This window comes from Rhinolophus sinicus, linkage group LG09, assembly GCF_036562045.2.
Source record: "Rhinolophus sinicus isolate RSC01 linkage group LG09, ASM3656204v1, whole genome shotgun sequence".
Taxonomy (NCBI): domain Eukaryota; kingdom Metazoa; phylum Chordata; class Mammalia; order Chiroptera; family Rhinolophidae; genus Rhinolophus; species Rhinolophus sinicus.
In genome coordinates this window covers 68278447-68295497 of record NC_133758.1, presented here as the reverse complement: position 1 = coordinate 68295497, position 17051 = coordinate 68278447, and the positions used below count along the sequence as shown (strand labels likewise).

The following is a 17051-nucleotide window of genomic DNA, read 5'->3' as shown; positions in this document are numbered from 1 at the left end:
ATGGGGGAGGAGAGAATCATTTGAACTCCTTCGTTTACCTGGTCATATATTTTTTCCCCTAGTTACTGGAGCAAAATATGAATTCAACTCGAAAACTGGAGCTAGAAAGTGGAAAGATTCCTTAACACAAATACCAAAGTGGAAAGCGTCCAGACCCCAGGGAGCTGCTCAGAGCAGAGCTGTCTCTGCAGAAGGGACTGGGCCACCGAGGAGCATCACCAAGGAAGGAGATGGGCTGAGTGGCAAAGGACAAGCTGAGGAGTCAGGCCCCGCTGCCAGAAACCAGCATGGCAAGCCGGGCACTCCAAAGGACAGAAACCCAGCCCTCACAAGCAGGTCTTCCCCAAAACCCAGGAAAGTAAACCATCTGGGTGCAGGTCTCACAGCAGAGCACAGGGGAGGGACATTGACTGTCTGAGGGTCGCTGCCTCACCCTAAATCTGTGAGGGCATATGAGGTGCCATAGGAGTGAAAATGTGGCCTGAAGGGAGTCAGAGATCCAGGGTCCCAAATGGGATGTTTAAAACAACAGAAAAGGGTTTGACTGCATAGTTACCTTTTTCTGACACAGCACAGGTGAAATTTTTCTCAGGTCTCTGTGCTTCTGATCAGCTGGACTATTAAGTTTTGGATGAGGAATCGTTGTGTTTCTTCTTCTGTTGACTGCTAGGAAGCGCCATTCAGTTCACCCCCAAGAAGTGCACAGGACTTCCTGACATAAATGCTGAGGGTTCCTGACCTTAATGTCTGATTTCATCTTAGTTTGCCGCCCTCATTTCAGTATCACCCAGATTTCTTCACTTATACAGTTCAACACCATACACCTTTGCAAGTCACCTCAAATCTTTTTCAAAAGAAGCAGAGCAGTGAAAACAATGGGTATATAAATAATGAGTTATTCATCTCAGGAGAGGAAAACAATACACACCTTCTTTTATTCTTTGTTTATTGAGGTATAACTTATATTTAATAAAGTACATGCATCTAAGGTATGCAGCTCAGTAATAGACTCCTCCCAGAGGCAACCGCTCTTCTGATCTTTATCATCATAGATTAGTTTTGCTTTTTTGAGTTTTATCTAAATGGAATTACACAGAATGTGCTCTTTTGTGTCTGTTTTTTTTGCTCAGCTCATGTCTGTGAGACTCATCCACGTTGTACTGTAGCTCAGCAGTCCAGCGCAATTTAGTTTCCGTTCTGTACTTGGGTGACTGCTTCAGGTTCTTCACTATTATGTGGTCTGCACTGTGCACTCTCTTGTGCACGTCTTCTGGTGAGCACAAACACGTGCTTCTTCAGAGCATATTCCTAGGACTGGAATTGCTAGAGCCATTGCTGGAATTTGCTGAGAATTCCACAGTTGGTGGCTGCAACCTACACTTGAACCAGCAATACTTAAGCGTTCTCATTGCTTTACTTCCTTGCCAACACTTGTCAGTCCTTTGAATTTTTGCCATCCAGATTAAAGTTTTTCTTGAAATGAAGAAATGCACTTTTTTGTGAATTTTAAAAAGATTTTTATTAAAAATATAGTTAGCATACAATATTATATTAGTTTCAGGTGTACACAATAGTTATTCAACATTTATGTACCTAAAGAAGTGATCACCATGGTAAGTCCAGCAACCGTCTGACACTGTACCACGCTATCACAATATTATTGACTATATTCTCTACGCTGTACATTACATCCCCATGACTTATTTGTTTTATACCTGGAAATTTTTTGGATTCTTTTTAATTTTTCAGTTACAGTTGACATTCGGTATTTATATTAATTTCAGGTGTACAGCATATGGTTAGACATTGATATAATTTAAGAAGTGATCCCCCTGACTAGCCTAGTACCCAGCTGGCACTATACATAGTTATTACCATATCATTGACTATATTCCCTGTGCTTTGCTTTATTTACACCCCCATGATTATTTTGTAACTACCAATCTGTACTTCTTAATCCCTTCACCTTTTTTTCACCCTGCCTCCTAACCCCCTCCCATCTATTACCCCAATAGATCTAGTACCCACCTGACACCATATATAGTTATTACAATATTATTGACTATATTCTTTATGTTATACCCTACATCCCCATGACTTCTGTGTAACAACCAATTGTACTTCTAACTCCCTTCTCCTTTTTTGTCCACACCCTCAACCCCCTCCCATCTGGCAACCAACAAAATGTTCTCTGTATCTATGAGTCTGTTTCTATTTTGTTTTATTTTGTTCTTTAGATTTCACATATAAATGAAACCACATTGCATCTGTCTTTCTCTGCTGACACTCCACTCAGCACAATACCCTCCAGGTCCATCCTTGCCGCCACTGGTGGCAAGAACCCATTCCCTTCCACGGTTGAGCAATATTCCATTGTATATATGTACCACCTCCTCTTTATCCATTTTTCTGTTGACAGACACCCAGGCTGCCTCCACATCTTGGCCATTGTAAACAATGCTGCAATGAACATATGGATGCACAAGTCCCTTGAAGTAGCGTTTTGGGTTTCTTTGGATAAATACCAGGAAGTGGGATTATTGGATACTTCTTCGTCTCTTGTTATAGCCTTAGTTTTAAAGCCATTTTGTCTGGTATAAGTATTGCTACACCAGATTTTTGTTTGTTCAATTTTCATGAAATAACTTTTTCTATCCCTTTACTTTCAGTCTGTTGTGTGTCTTTCAATCTGAAGTGAGTCTCTTGTAGCAGCATTGTAAGGGTTTTGTTTTCTTATCCATTCAGCCACCCTATCTTTTGATTTAATTTTTGATTTAATCCATTTACATTGAAAGTAATTGTTGATAGATATGTAGTTACTGTCATTTTATTATTCACATTTTTAACACTTTTTTCCCCCCAATATAAAGAAACCCCTCTAACATTCCTTGTAGTACTGGCTTGGTGGTGAGGAACTCCTTTAGCTTTTTCTTGTCTGGGAAGCTCTTTATCTGTCCTTTGATTTTAATGGATAGCTTTGCTGGGTAGAGTAATCTTGGTTGTAGGTCCTAGTTTTCATCACTTTGAATATTTCATGCCAATCCCTTCTGTCCTGCTTTTCTCTTGCTGCTTTTAGGACTCTCTCTTTGTCTTTAACCTTTGGCATTTTAATTATGATGTGTCTTGGTGTGGGCCTGTTTGGGTCCATCATTTTTGGGATTCTCTGCACTTCCTGGGCTTGTATGTCTATTTCCTTTGCCAGGTTAGGAAAGTTTTCAGTCATTATTTTTTCAAATAGAGTCTCAATCCCTTGCTTTCTCTCTTCTTCTGGTACCCCTATGATGTGAATGTTGTTACTCTTGATGTTGTCCCAGAGGTCTCTTAAACTATCCTCATTGGGTTTTTTTTGGATTCTTTTTTCTTTTGCTGTTGTGATTGGGTATTTCCTGCTACCCTGTCTTCCAAATCGCTGATTCAACCCTCTGCTTCATGTAGTCTGCTAGTGTTTCCTTCTAGTGCATTCTTCATTTCAGTTATTATATTCTTCACCTCTGACTGGTTCTTTTTTATGGTTTCTATGTCCTTCTTTAGGCTTGCTATCTCTTTGTTGAAGTTCTCACTAAGTTCCTTGAGCATCCTTATAACCATTGTTTTGAACTCTGTCACTGGTAGGTTGCTTGTCTCCATTTTGTTTAGTTCTTTTTCTGGAGTTTTCTCGTGTTCTTTCATTTGGGACATATTTCTTTGTTTCCTCATTTTGGCTGCCTCTCTGTTTGCTTCTATGTGTTAGGTAGAGCTGCTATTAGGTTGGTGCAAAAGTAATTGCAGTTTTTACAATTATTTTTAACCTTTTAAACTGCAATTACTTTTGCACCAACCTAATGTATATCCTGTTCTTAGCAAAGTGGCCTTATGTAATAGGTGTGCTGTGAGTCCCAGTGGCACAGTCTTTCTGGTTACCTGAGCCGGGTGCTCCAGCAGTGCCCTTTGTGTGGGTTGTGTGTGCCCCCTGTTATAGTTGAGCCTTGATTGCTGTTGGCATGTCAGTGGGTTGTAAACCCCTCAGGGTGACTGGCTGTAGGGTGTGGCCCTGTCCACAGTTTATGGGATGCCATGTGGTGGCTTACCCCATGGTGCGGGATTCCCCCCCAGTGGGCTCTGGTGCCTGTAGAGACAGCCCTTTGTGTGTTCCGCTTGTGGGGTTAATTGGGTGGTGCTCTGCTGTGCTCTGATGGCATCCTCCAAGTATGTTGATTCTGGGGCCTCTTGGGAGGGACTCTGGTGCAGGATCAGGTCAACCACTGCCTGTGACTGGCCAGGGAGTACCTGGTAAGAGCTCCAAGTGGTCCATGGTTGGTCATTGCCTGTTCTGTGCCTGAAGGCATATGGGAGAGGCTGCCACCACTACCAGGTCTAGGGTAGCTTCACAAAAAGTCAGGACACTCCAAGGCCTGCTGCCAGCTTCTGTAAGGTTCAGCTACTGATAAAGCCTCCTGCAGTAAGCATGTTGGGTGAGGCAAGTTCTCAGTGAGTCAGCAGGGTGAAGCAGTGGAGCTTACCAAGCCAATCAGATTCAGATTTGGCCTGTGGGGATGGGCTCAACATAGTAAAGATGGCGCCTGCCTGCCAGCTGCATAGGAGAAGGGCTCCACAGAGGGAAAATGGGGACTATCCCTCCAGTCCTCACCATATGTCTCCAATGCCCCCAGAATCACCAACTCTCCACCAGAGCCCAGGGTGAGTACCTGTGTGGGCCCTTTAAGAGGATGTGTGGTTTTCCCAAAGCCTTCTGTCCTACGCAGATGGTCAGAATTCCCAGTGTTTTTCTCAGCTAAAAGTTGGGGAGTGGCTCCTATTCTCAGCAGCAGTACTCCAGGTTGAGGATCTTGGAGTGGGGGGACTGGGGTCCCTCACTCCTTCATGGGGAACCTCTGTGGCTGAGATCTCTCTCCCAATTTTCAACAGCCACACATGGGTATGAGACCAGCCCATTTTGCATCTTGGCACCTCCTACCAGTCTCGATGTGGCTTCTTCTTTATATCCTTAATTATAGGACTTCTGTTCAGCTAGGCTTCAGATGGTTCTCCAGGTTGATTGTTCTATAATTTAGTTGTAATTTTGATGTGTTCATGGGATGGCGCAGGCACAGCATTTATCTACTCCACCATCTTGGATCTCCACTCAGTCACTCTTTTTCTGAAAGCTGAAAAACAGCAACCTTACAACCTCCCTGCTCTGCTCCTCCTGTGATTGGAGGGAACTACTAGACTCAGAGTGAAGACACAATGGGAAGCTCTAATTAACCCTACAAGTGGGACTTTCACTTGTGGATGTGAGCAATGAACTGAAAATGGGATAGGAAACAGAAGTTTTCAGCATGTGGCTAGTGAAGGTTGAGCAATCTTCATTTTACTTTCATGTCCTACTCCTTAACTGCTGAGGCACTCGTTCAAACCTACCGGATAGCACCAGATGAGAGTCTATTAGGACAGTAACCCCTCTCAGTTGGGGAGTGAGGTAAGAACTCCCCACAATGGCCTGAGGGGGGCAGGCAGGATCCATCCTGCAAATGCAGAATTTCAGAGGGAACAGCTGCTAGTTTATAGTGTGTCTGTTCACCAATGTGACTTCTCAAGAAAAGAAACACTTAAAAAATGCCCTGTCCTGGCCTAGAGCAGACATGATTTATTAATAAGGGTTGGTTGCCAGGGAACTCCCTTGAATAGGTTTAAATTTTGCAAAAGAAGGCAGAGCTGTTTATTTGTGGAGGTTAAAGTGGGTGAAGTGGCTGATTACCCATTTAAGACTCTGAAAATCTGTGGAGAGCCGAGTAAAACACCTTCCTCAGGAGCTCTCAGCCTCAATGCAAGTAAAATGAGGCTCAAAGAAGGCTGAAGGGAGACCTAATAACTGTTTATGAGCCCATTAAGGATGATTAAGAGCAGAGCAGTGAGTAGCTGTTCTCCCTTCTCTAGTGATGACAGGGTGAGAGGGGATTATGCTTCTCAGCCAAGAAGAGATTTAAGTTAGAAATAGGAGGGACTTCCTGAAGGCTGGGGTCGGCTTGAAGAGCTCACTTTCTTCTCTGGTGATGGTCAGGAGAACTGCTTGTCTTCCCAGCCCCAAGATGTGAACCCTGAGGAACCCCAGACATGGGTTCAGACCAGGAGGCTTTGGCCAAGAGAAACTGTCTTTTCTTTTGCACACTTGGCTATTTTATTAGAAGAATTCAGAAGTCTGAGGTCCAGGGCTGAGGCCATTGGTTTCGCACATTTACCAGGTTTGAAAAAAAACACAAAAACAGTTATCTGAATGAAATGAAGTCAGGGACCATTGTGGAGCTTGTGACAGTTTTCTCTCATTTCTCTCTCAAGGCCTTAAACACATATGAATGTATTTAGCTAATGTTGACCTGTCTGATTCTGAGTTATTACAAAATTGGGGCAAAGATGTTCAGGGATTAGACCATGGAGGGATCCATAATTGTTGAGGGATTTGAAACCGTATGGTGAGTTCTCAAGCTCGAGCTTTCCCTTGTGCTCAGTGGGAGGCAAGCACTGCACGTCCGTCTGCCTGTGTTAAAAGCATGTGTGGCTCAGTGACAGAAACGGGGCAATGACACTTCTGCTCCTCAGCGCCCTCTTTCTCATCTCTAATTCTATCATTTGCCTTTTTATATAATGTGTTTTGTGACGGCTGAGAAAATTAAAGCAACAAAATGAGTGAATATAAAAAATGATCACTATTTAAACTTGGCATTTCTCAATTCAAACTTAATGTGTGTGTTTCTACCACCCATTCATTCAACAAATATTTATGGAGCATCTACTGTGTGCCAGGTGTTGACTCATTAGTGAACACAGCAGCCCCAATCCCCTGCCCTTGAGGAGCTTGCATTCTGTCTGCTACATCTGAATGCAGCCTGCCCATAAGCCATCTCCAGAGGTTCTATTTCCACTTCCATCCTGACCTATTTATTTCTTGGTTCCTTGAGTGTTCTATCCGAAAGGTAAATTAACCCAAATCTGGAATCTCCTTCCTGGAAGAACAGATAATTCAGAACCATTTAAATATTTTTTTAAAAAACTTAATTGGGAGCCCTTGTGAGAAAATGGTTGAGATGCCCAAGTAGGGGCCCCAGCTTCGGGTTATCAGGCATCCTGTCTATACACCGCCCCGCCCCCCCTGGGTGGCAGCTCTAAAGCAGGTGTGCCTTCTGCGTGAGGAAGATGGAGGTATCCTGAGGTCAGTGAGACATTTGATTTGGGGCTCAGGGAAAAGATCAAACATCGGATGGGGGTGGATTGGGGGAACACTCAGATCACTGAGACCCTCCTATGTGTCACTCACCTGTATTGGGGGCAAGATGTGGTTCCTGTTTTAAGGAAATAATCCAACTGAGAAAACAACCAGCTCATTGAAAAGAGAACCAACTACCACACAGGCACTTTATGAGAACTGAATGAGTTTCATAGGTATTGAGAGCTGGAGAAAGCAGATGTGGGCCGGAGCAGTCCCTGAAAGTATAATGGGAGCCTGGGACCTGAGGGGGTCTTAAAGGTAGAAATAAATTCAAAGAAGTAGAGAAGAGAAATTTTGAACAAAGGCTAAAGCATTCAAAATTCTGGTCTTTCAAATAATAACAAGTGTTTGAGAGGCTGTGGAGAAAAAGGAACACTCATACACTGTTGGTGGGAATGCAGATTGGTGCAGCCGCTATGGAAGGCAGTGTGGAGGTTCCTCAAAAAATTACGAATAGAATTGCCATATGACCCAGCAATCCCTCTGTTGGGTACCCAAAAATTCTGCAAACATATATCCATAAAGATATATGTGCTCCAATGTTCATTGCAGCTTTATTTACAGTGGCCAAGACATGGAAACAACCAAAGCGTCTTTCGATAGATGATTGGATAAAGAAGTTGTGGTATATGGGCTGGCCCGGTGGCTCAGGTGGTTGGAGCTCTATGCTCCTAACGCCAAAGACTGCCGGTTCGATTCCCAAATGGGCCAGTGGGATCTCAACCACAAGTTTGCTGGTTTGATTCCTCAACTCCCCCAAGGGATGGTGGGCTGTGTCCCTTGTAACTAACAATGGCAACTGGACCTGGAGCTGAGCTGCGCCCTCCACAACTAAGATTGAAAGGACAACAACTTGACTTGGAAAAAATCCTGGAAGTACACACTGTTCCCCAATAAAGTCCTGTTCCCCTTCCCCAATAAAATCTTTTAAAAAATAAAAAAGAAGTTGTGGTATATATTCACAATGGAATACTATTCCTCCATAAGGAAAGATGAAATAGTACCATTTAGGACAACATGGATGGATCTTGAGATTATTATGCTGAGAGAAGTAAGTCAGACAGAAAAAACCGAGAACCACATGATTTCACTGATATGTGGTATATAAAACTGAAAACAACAAAAGAACAAGACAAACAAATGAAGAAACGAAACTCATAGACACAGACAATAGTTTAGTGGTTACCAGAGGGTAAGGGGGGAGGGTGTTGGTAGGTGAGGGTAAAAGGTATCAAATATATGGTGATGGAAAGAGAACTGACTCTGGGTGGTGAACACACAGTGTGATATATAGATGATATATTACAGAATTGTACACCTGAAATCTATGTAACTTTAATAACAATTGTCACCCCAATAAACTTTTAAAAAAAAAAGAAAAATTCTGGTCTTTAATCCATTTTCCGCCAATACTTGTCCTGTGTAACCTGGAGTGAATAACCACAATCTAATACGGAGTCTCCTGGGTATGTAACAAGTACTCAACAAACATTTGTAGAATTGGATTGGATTAAGCAGCTTGTAGTTGGTTTTCTACTCAGGTCATATAGCCAAGTCACAACTTTTCTAACAGATCTAGACAAACATTATAATCAACAACAATATGTACTGAGTGCCCGCTAGGTACCAGGCATTGTTCTAGGCTCTGGGGATCCAGCAGTAAATAAAGCAATGTTTTTAGTGTTTATGTCGTAGCGAGGGATGAGACTAAATAAATAACTGGACGATGGCCAGACTGTATATAAAAATAGAACTCTGACCTACAACCTGCAGCAACCTGCCCAGGAAACCAATCTCCTTTCCAGGAAGTTGAGCAATCACTTCTGTAACAACCAGCCCTGAGTGGCCAGGATTTTATTAATATAACAAAGAGCTTCCCTAATTTTTGTCCCCACTTCCATCTTAGGACCAACCAGAGAGAGCTAAATATACACCCCTAACCAATCACACGGGGTCTCCCCCTCCTAATTAGCATGCCTACACCTACCCTGTGCCAACAGCCTCCAATCCAGGCACACCTGAAGTCTTCCCTTTTTCCATTATAAAGATTTCCAACCTCTCTGCCCGCCTTTGAGTCTGCGAAATGCAAGGGATGGTGGCTGACTCCCTTGCTATAGTAAGCTATGAATACATAGTCTTTGCTTTTTTCCTATGATTGGTCCTTGTTTATTTTCACAGGGATGATATATACAAATATGTATTATTTTGTGTTAATGGTGATAAATGCTACTGAGAAAACTCAGCAGGGTCAGGGTTACGGAAGGTAGGGATGCCCATGTTAAATAGGGGGGTCAGGGAAGGAAGGCCCCCATGGTAATGTGAGAGTGAAGCAGTGGAAGTGGGGAAAGAGCCATGCAGAGAGCGTGAAAGCAAAGGTGAGTTGAGAATCAGCAGGAGCAACAAAGTGATGAGCCTGTGGACCAGAGGCGACGACTCCAGACGGGAGTGGAGAAGTGGCTGTGTACCTGGTGGGATAGGGCGGGGATGTGTGGTCCGTGGGGCATGTATGGTCAGGGGTTAGGAGATGGTATGCTCATCACGTAGGGCCTTGTGGGCCATCGTAAGGACTGGCTTTTACTGAGTGTGATAGGGAGTCACTGCAGGATTTTGAGAAGAGGAGTGACATACATAATTTGATTTATGTTTTAAAAGCATCTCTCTGATTGCTGACTTGAGAATAAACTTCAGGGAGGCAGAGAACAGGAGTGGAAGTAGAGAGACCAATTAGACGGCTATTGGATTAATCCAGATAGGACATGGCAGGGGCTTGGTCCAGGGAGGCAGAGGTGGAGGATGGTGGAAGACGGTGCATGAAAACCTTGCACCCTTTCTGAAGGAGTGTCCCAGCTATGAAAGGAGTCCCGAGTTTTCCTGGGCCCTACGCCCATATTAGATCAAATGGCCCCAGCATGTTTGGCCCCTCCTTCAGTAGAAGCTACCAGATCCAGCTATTTCAGATCACACTGAGCAGTTCTTCCTGAATGTGACCGCTCCATGCCTTGTCTGTGAAATCCACTGCATTTGGGGGATGGTGGTCGTGTGTGTTGGGGGAGTAAAGAGTCAAGTTTTTGCCACACTGAACTTCCTGTCAGGACTCCAAATCAGCTTCAGGGGAACAGGCCTGGATAGTGTTTTCTAGGTTTGGATTCCATAACTTGCTGTGGAAAAGGTGGCAGACACCTCATTCAACCTGAATGGTGCAGTAGATAAGCTCTCAGGCTGAAAAAGTACAGTTCTGATTAAATGCCTTTCACCAGGAGACCTGGGTTGTATGAAAAAAATTATTGCCTGTGACTCCCAAGAAAGTCCTTGTTCTTAGGCAACTCGTTTAGAGGGGAAAAGAAGGAGATGAGTATGTCCTGGAAAATTGGAGCATTATGATCAGACTTTTGGAGACAGTCCCTACTTAAAATAGTGCATCCTACCATTCCCATGAGTACAAACCGTAGTTATCAGTCCTGATTTTTGGTTTGAAAAACATGATCCTTGTAAGTGTTCAGACCAAGGCAAACCGTGCTTATGAGCTTGTCTTCCTCCTGTGTGGTGCCTGCTTGGAGGCGAGCACCCTACTGCCCTCGACTGCGCCCCAGTATACTCAGGAGCCCTTTAATTTCTGGGTATTCGGAACCAGTCTGTGGCTGCTGCAGCCCCTCAGAACCAGGCAGGGCTGGGGCGGGAGGCCGAGTACTCTGATTGATGCGCGCAGCTTGCCAGAGCTCCAGTCCCCGCTCTGCCCATTGCACTTGTTCATCCACAGTCAGAGCACACTCCAGCTGGCACGCTAAGTGGTCTGTTTCTTTCTTTCTTTTTTTTTTTTTTTGTAACAATTTTATTATTTGTGTTGTGATTTAATTCACATACCATAAAACTCAGTGGTCTTTAGTGTATTCACAGAGTTGGGCAACCATCATCACTGTCTAATTCTGAAATATTTTATCAACCCCCAAAATAAACTCTGTACCCATTAATAGTCATTCTCCATCCCTAAGCCCTGGCTCCCAGTAATCTACTGTCTGTCTCTATGGATTTGCCTATTCTGGACATTTCATATAAATAGAATCAGGCATTATTTGCATCTGGCTTATTTCACGTAGCATAACGTTTCAAGGATTCATCTGTGTTATAGCAGGTGTCAGTACTTCATTCCTTTTCATGGCTAAATAATGTTCTATTGCATGGATACACTCATTTTATTTATCTGTTCATCAGTTGATAGATATTTGTGTTGTTTCTACCTTTTGGCTATTATGAATAATGCTGCAATGAAGTTCATATACAAGTTCTTACACAAACACATGTTCTGATTCTTCTTGGAGCCTCTCTAGGAGTAGAATTGTTGGGTTATATGGTAATTCTGTGCCTATCTTTTTGAGAAACTGCCAGACTGCTTTCCAAAATGGCTGCACCATTTTACGTTCTCAGCAATGCATGACGGTTTGGGAAACTTTTAAAACAGGCAAGTGAGGTTCCCTCAGCCCAGGCTGCAGTGCGGAGCATTCAGACCTGTCAGCTCTGGCAGGGCCGTCTGGGCGTGGTCTGAATGCTGGGCCACCCACCTCCCTGAGCTTCACAGTAGCCGTTTCCTCTGTACCTGAGTCCTTGCAGGTAGGTCTCTACAAACCTCAGAGTTGCAATTATGTCTCTAACCTGTGCTGGACGTATTACCTACATGATCTCTAATCCTCACAATACTCTCTTGAAGATGGTCTGGTTACCTGCATTTTACAAATGAGAAAGCTGAGGGGTGGAGAGATAAGTGAACTTACCAGTGGTCACAGAGCCAGGACACCAATGTGGGTGTATCATCTCCAGCCTATGTGGGAAGGGCTCAGCTATGGCCTTTGATTGTGTTCTGGTATGGAAGGATATTGGACAAATGAACCCTCCGATGGATCTTCTCCAAATAACTCTCTTCCCTGAAAGTCCGAGACTTCTCATGGCTACAGAAATCAAACCTTCACACGTGCAGCATCAATACTAGCTTCTGGACGAGCAGATATGCTCTGAGCGTGTCCTCTTCCACTTGGGTTGGGATCTGAAATAGCTACTGTCCTCCCACATCCCTGCCAAGCCAAGCTCTGAGCTGTGAAAAGGCAAAGTATATTCTTCTTTCTGTTCTATACACATTCCTCACCTGTCTGTTTCTCAACAAAAGCAGGCGTTTCTCAGCTATGAGTATTCATGTGCCTTCCAGAGATGTAAAATCAAGATCTGGGCCACTCAGAAGCAGCTTCCTCTTCCCAAAAGGGGAAGGGGCTGCGGTTACTAATGTTGGCCAGCAGGGGCTTCTTTGCCATTTAGCTTCCACCAGGTGGTTCAGAAAGTCCTCTGGTAAAAGACCAGCTCCTTCTTCCCACCTTTCCCGGAGCTTTCCAGGGCCTGTGGTCTCAGGGCCTGCAGAAAGCAGCTGCAGGGCACCCCCGCGTAGGATTCTGCTTTGTGGGCACCCACAACAACTCACCGCAGCCATGTGGTAGTAGTTGGACACCAGGGAGTGCCATCCCAAACCTGGGGAAGGGAGTGAGCACCGGCACCACCCACAAGTGGCCTTTCCTCCCTCCCCCCACACCCCGAAAGGCCCCAAGACAGCTATCAGGGCATTTTGCCAAGCAAGCTATGGCTATTGACCAAGACACCTCCCAGCTGGGCTCAGAACAACTTTATCGCTGTTGACATAAGTAGAGAGGGTTAGACTCTGCGGTGGTGCTTGGCATCTCTGAAGACATACTCGTAGCTTTTTTTTTTTTTTAAAGATTTTATTGGGGAAGGGGAACAGGACTTTATTGGGGAACAATGGTCAAATTGTTGTCCTTTCAATCTTAGTTGTGGGGGGTTCTGTTCAGCTTCAAGTTGTTGTTCTTTCAGTCTTAGTTGTGGAGGGCGCAGCTCAGCTCCAGGTCCAGTTGCCGTTGCTAGTTGCAGGGGGCACAGCCCACCATCCCTTGCGGGAGTCGAACCGGCAACCTTGTGGTTCAGAGGACAGGCTCCAACCAACTGAGCCATCTGGGAGCTCAGCGGCAGCTCAGCTCAAGGTGCCGTGTTCAATTTTAGTTGCAGAGGGTGCTGCCCACCATCCCTTGCGGGAGTCGAGGAATTGAACTGGCAACCTTGTGGTTGAGAGCCCACTGGCCCCTGTGGGAATCGAACCAGCAGCCTTCGGAGTTAGGAGCACGGAGCTCTAACTGCCTGAGCCACCGGGCCGGCCCAGCTTTTGTTTTCTTAACACACCATCTTGCCACAGATTCAGGAGAATGAGACTCCCTAACGCTAAGCCTTTGTTTGGGTGCGTGTGGCTGATGTGTCTGTAATAATAATTAAAATCATTTTACATTTATAGAATGCTTGCAGAGAGCAAGATCCTTTGTATTTATAATTTTATTTAATATAAGCATCTGGAGGTACTACCTAATTTACTCATGAAGAATTGAGGCTCAAAAAGGGTGAGTGACCTGCCAAAGGTCTCACAGCTAGTAAGTGGCAGAGGGAGGTGGGGTCTGAAAGCAGGTGTGGCGTCTAGGCCCCTTTATGCCAGGACTAGGGTCTGGGATTCCTGCTAAGAAGCTTAGCCGCTTGTTGCTCCACCCCAACACTAACTTAACCTTGCCCAGCTGCTTGGGGAAGAAAGAGGAAGCAAGGCTGGTTGTAGAACCAGAAGGAGAAGGTGAGGATGGAATTTGCTACATGTGAAAGCAGATTTGGGCATCTTGAAATTGACCAGGGCTTGGACAAGCCTTCTGGGACACCAAGCCCGTGACACCGAGCAGCTGGGAGCTGATTAGTGTCACTGGGCACCGGGAGAGAAAGACAAAAAGCGGAGTGAAGAGGCAAAAAGAGAGGGGGAGGGGAAGGTAGAGGCAAGGGATGTTCCTAGGAGGAGAAGGGAGAGAGGTGGCGCTGTGGCTGGTGGCCTGAAGAGCCTTGCGGGGGAGCCCGCTGCCTGGGGGGCTGGTAGAGCAAGCACAGGCTTCATTCTCTGAGCAGGGCCAACAAAGGGCAGCTGAATCACAGGATTTCTCAAGAAATAAAAATTCCCAGTACATCCCTAGGGCCTCGGGGAAAAAAACTGACAACGTGTTGATTGAAAACAGACCAAGCTGGTGTTTGTGCCCGAAGCGTAGCCTCGCTCTCGCAGATTCACAGCGACATCTAGTGGTCTCCATGGGCACTTGCCACCTCCGTGGAAATGATCTGGCCTGGGATCTGTTGAAGAGAGTATTTGGGGTCTAGAGCAGACGTTTCCTCTTTTCCCTTGCTGTCAGAGCCCATATTTTGCTTTGTGGAACATGTCAGTATTCTGAGGGGAGTTCCGCACATCCCCGGTGGTGGGAATGGGAGGCCACTGGTCAAAGACTGGACTTCCTAGTGTAACCATTTATGTGTATCCAATGGACTGCACTGGTTAGATTTTCTGAAGTCGTCATTATTTCCTCTGATTTTATTCTTTTCACTTATTAAGTATAACTAAATGTATTTAATGACGATTCCTTTAGAAGAGTTTTACGCAGATTAATTCTCCCATCCAAGACATTTCTGTGTTAGACTACGTGTTCCGAAAATATAATGACTATACTTCTATATTAGGTCAAAGACCTTGGCTTCAATAGAGCAGTGACCCTGATCAATAAATCTGCTTAAAAATGCAAACTAGGCATCTCTTTATGAATAATGACCCTTGAACATTTTTCTTCCCGTCCTTGCCTCCCCTTGTTCCATTTAAACTTGGCTAATTTACTTGTCTGAAGGCTCCCTAGGGGCAGAGTATATTCTGTGTTAGTACAATGCCTGGGATATAGATGATACTCAAAAACTCTTTCTTAATTGAATGACTTCAGCTCCTGAAAGAGCAGTGGGGAGCAACGGGAGGGAGGTCAGATAATCCAAGCTCCTCGCGCATGCTGCTATAAGATTCTAGACTCTGAAGAAAACTTATCAGACTTGCAAGACATTTGCCATGGAACCCCATCTAGCAACTGAGCTTCTTGTCAATGGCTAAGGATAATCTGTGGTTAAATAGTAGCGCAGTGTGGCATTTGTAGAGCTGTGTGAAAAGGCCTCTTAAATGTCTGTGGGTTGGCACTCCTGGGAGGGCTCCCTGTGGCCATGCTTTATAGGCCCCCCTCAAAAGACCCACTGAAGGTTTTCCTTTTGAAGAAGAAACCATGAACTTCAATATGGAAGAATGAAAAGCAAGGATTCCAAGCTAAATTTTATCCAAATTACATTGGCCAAATTACTTGTATTAACTGGGTTCTATTGATTGCAAAAGTCAGAGACTCATAGGTTTATCGGGAAGCCACATGTGGAAATGAAGAGACTTGGCCTGATTACTTGATCTCTCCAGAACCCAAAAGATGCAGACGACTCGACTAATATTGGATGTGGGTCATATTGGTGCCAGCCCAGCATCATTTGAATAGCCTTCCTAAATTAGGAAAATAGGCCATGTTAGGGGCATTACCTCACCAGAGTAGAGATCAGAACTCAGTGTCCCTGACGAACTCTGCAGTTAGGACACAGGCAGGAGGACTGGGCTCTGCTGATTGGATGCAGCAACATAAAACTTCAATGCGACAGAATGAAAAGCAAGGAAGCAACTGCTGTGTGGGGTTGCATCTTGGTGATGGGGGCAGAGCATGGCAGGGGACATGGAGTCCCTGGAGGCAGCAGGAACAGAGATGTGCCCATTAGTATGCTCCAAAGGTGGTGGGATCAAGCCTGTGAACAGACCAGTGTGGATTTGGGTATGTTCATGGCTGCAGAGCCTCTAGCCCCATTCTCTAACTCTGCCAGGCATTCTGTGAGCCATGAATAGCTTTTAATACATTCTGTTTCTGTTTAAACAAAGTAGAGTGGGTATTGTTGTTTGTAAATAAGAACGCTGATTAATAAAAGTATAGTTAGACCTCATGGAGATTGGGATCAGAAAGTCATTTGGTGGCCTGGCCTGGTGGCTCAGGTGGTTGGAGCTCCGTGCTCCTAACGCTGAAGGCTGCTGGTTCGATTCCCACATGGGCCAGTGCCAGATGGCTCAGTTGGTTGGAGCGCAGGCTCTCAACCACAAGGTTGCTGGTTTGACTCCTCAAATCCCACAAGGGATGGTGGGCTGCGCCCCCTGCAACTAATAACGGCAACTGGACCTGGAGCTGAGCTGCGCCCTCCACAAGTAAGATGGAAAGGACAACAACATGACTTGGAAAAAGTCCCGGAAGTACACACTGTTCCCCTGTACCCCGATAAAGTCCTGGTCCCCTTCCCCCCCAAAAAAAAGAATCCATGATCTTAGTTAAAAAACAAAAGAAGAAAGTCATTTGGCACTCCAGACAACTATCGGACATTAATGTCAGGAATTCAAGGACCATCACTCCAGAGAGGGTGTACTCAACTGCTTTCTTTGGGACCGAGGTGGCGATCTGCTGTGCTCTACATCTCTCCGGTAACGACCGTTTCCCACTGTTAGGCCCTGGGTTCTGGTGCTTGACATCATTCCTAGATCCAGAGCTGAGCGTACAACCCAGGCCAGACCAATCAGATTGCCGCTTCTCCCTGGTCCCAGTGATTGGTTCAGGGACAGATACATGTCCCAAGGGGACCAATGAGAGCTGTCCCTGGGACTTGTGCTGTATGCCTAGGGGATTTCTTTCTTTTTTTTTTTTTTTTTCCTGAAGCTGCTAAGCTGGAAGGAGGTAAGCATGAAACATGAAGCCCATGATAGCCATCATGTCAAGGGTGGGAACAGCCTGCCAATGAAAAATAAAGCCAAGGGAGGAAAGAAGAGTAAGAGATAGAGAAGTACTAATTCCTGATGATA

The 17051-nt window shown here is 45.0% G+C and overlaps 1 protein-coding gene across 1 annotated transcript in view; it reads left to right on the top strand.

Annotated features, from left to right (window-relative positions):
* CDHR3 (cadherin related family member 3) overlaps nt 1–1488 on the top strand; it is a 63840-nt gene extending 62352 nt beyond the window's left edge. Inside the window, exon 19 of the mRNA XM_019745394.2 lies at nt 63–1488. Coding sequence (XP_019600953.2) covers nt 63–418 — 356 coding nt within the window. The 3' untranslated portion in view covers nt 419–1488. The remainder of the gene's footprint in view (nt 1–62) is intronic.
* The last annotated feature ends 15563 nt before the right edge of the window (nt 1489–17051 follow it).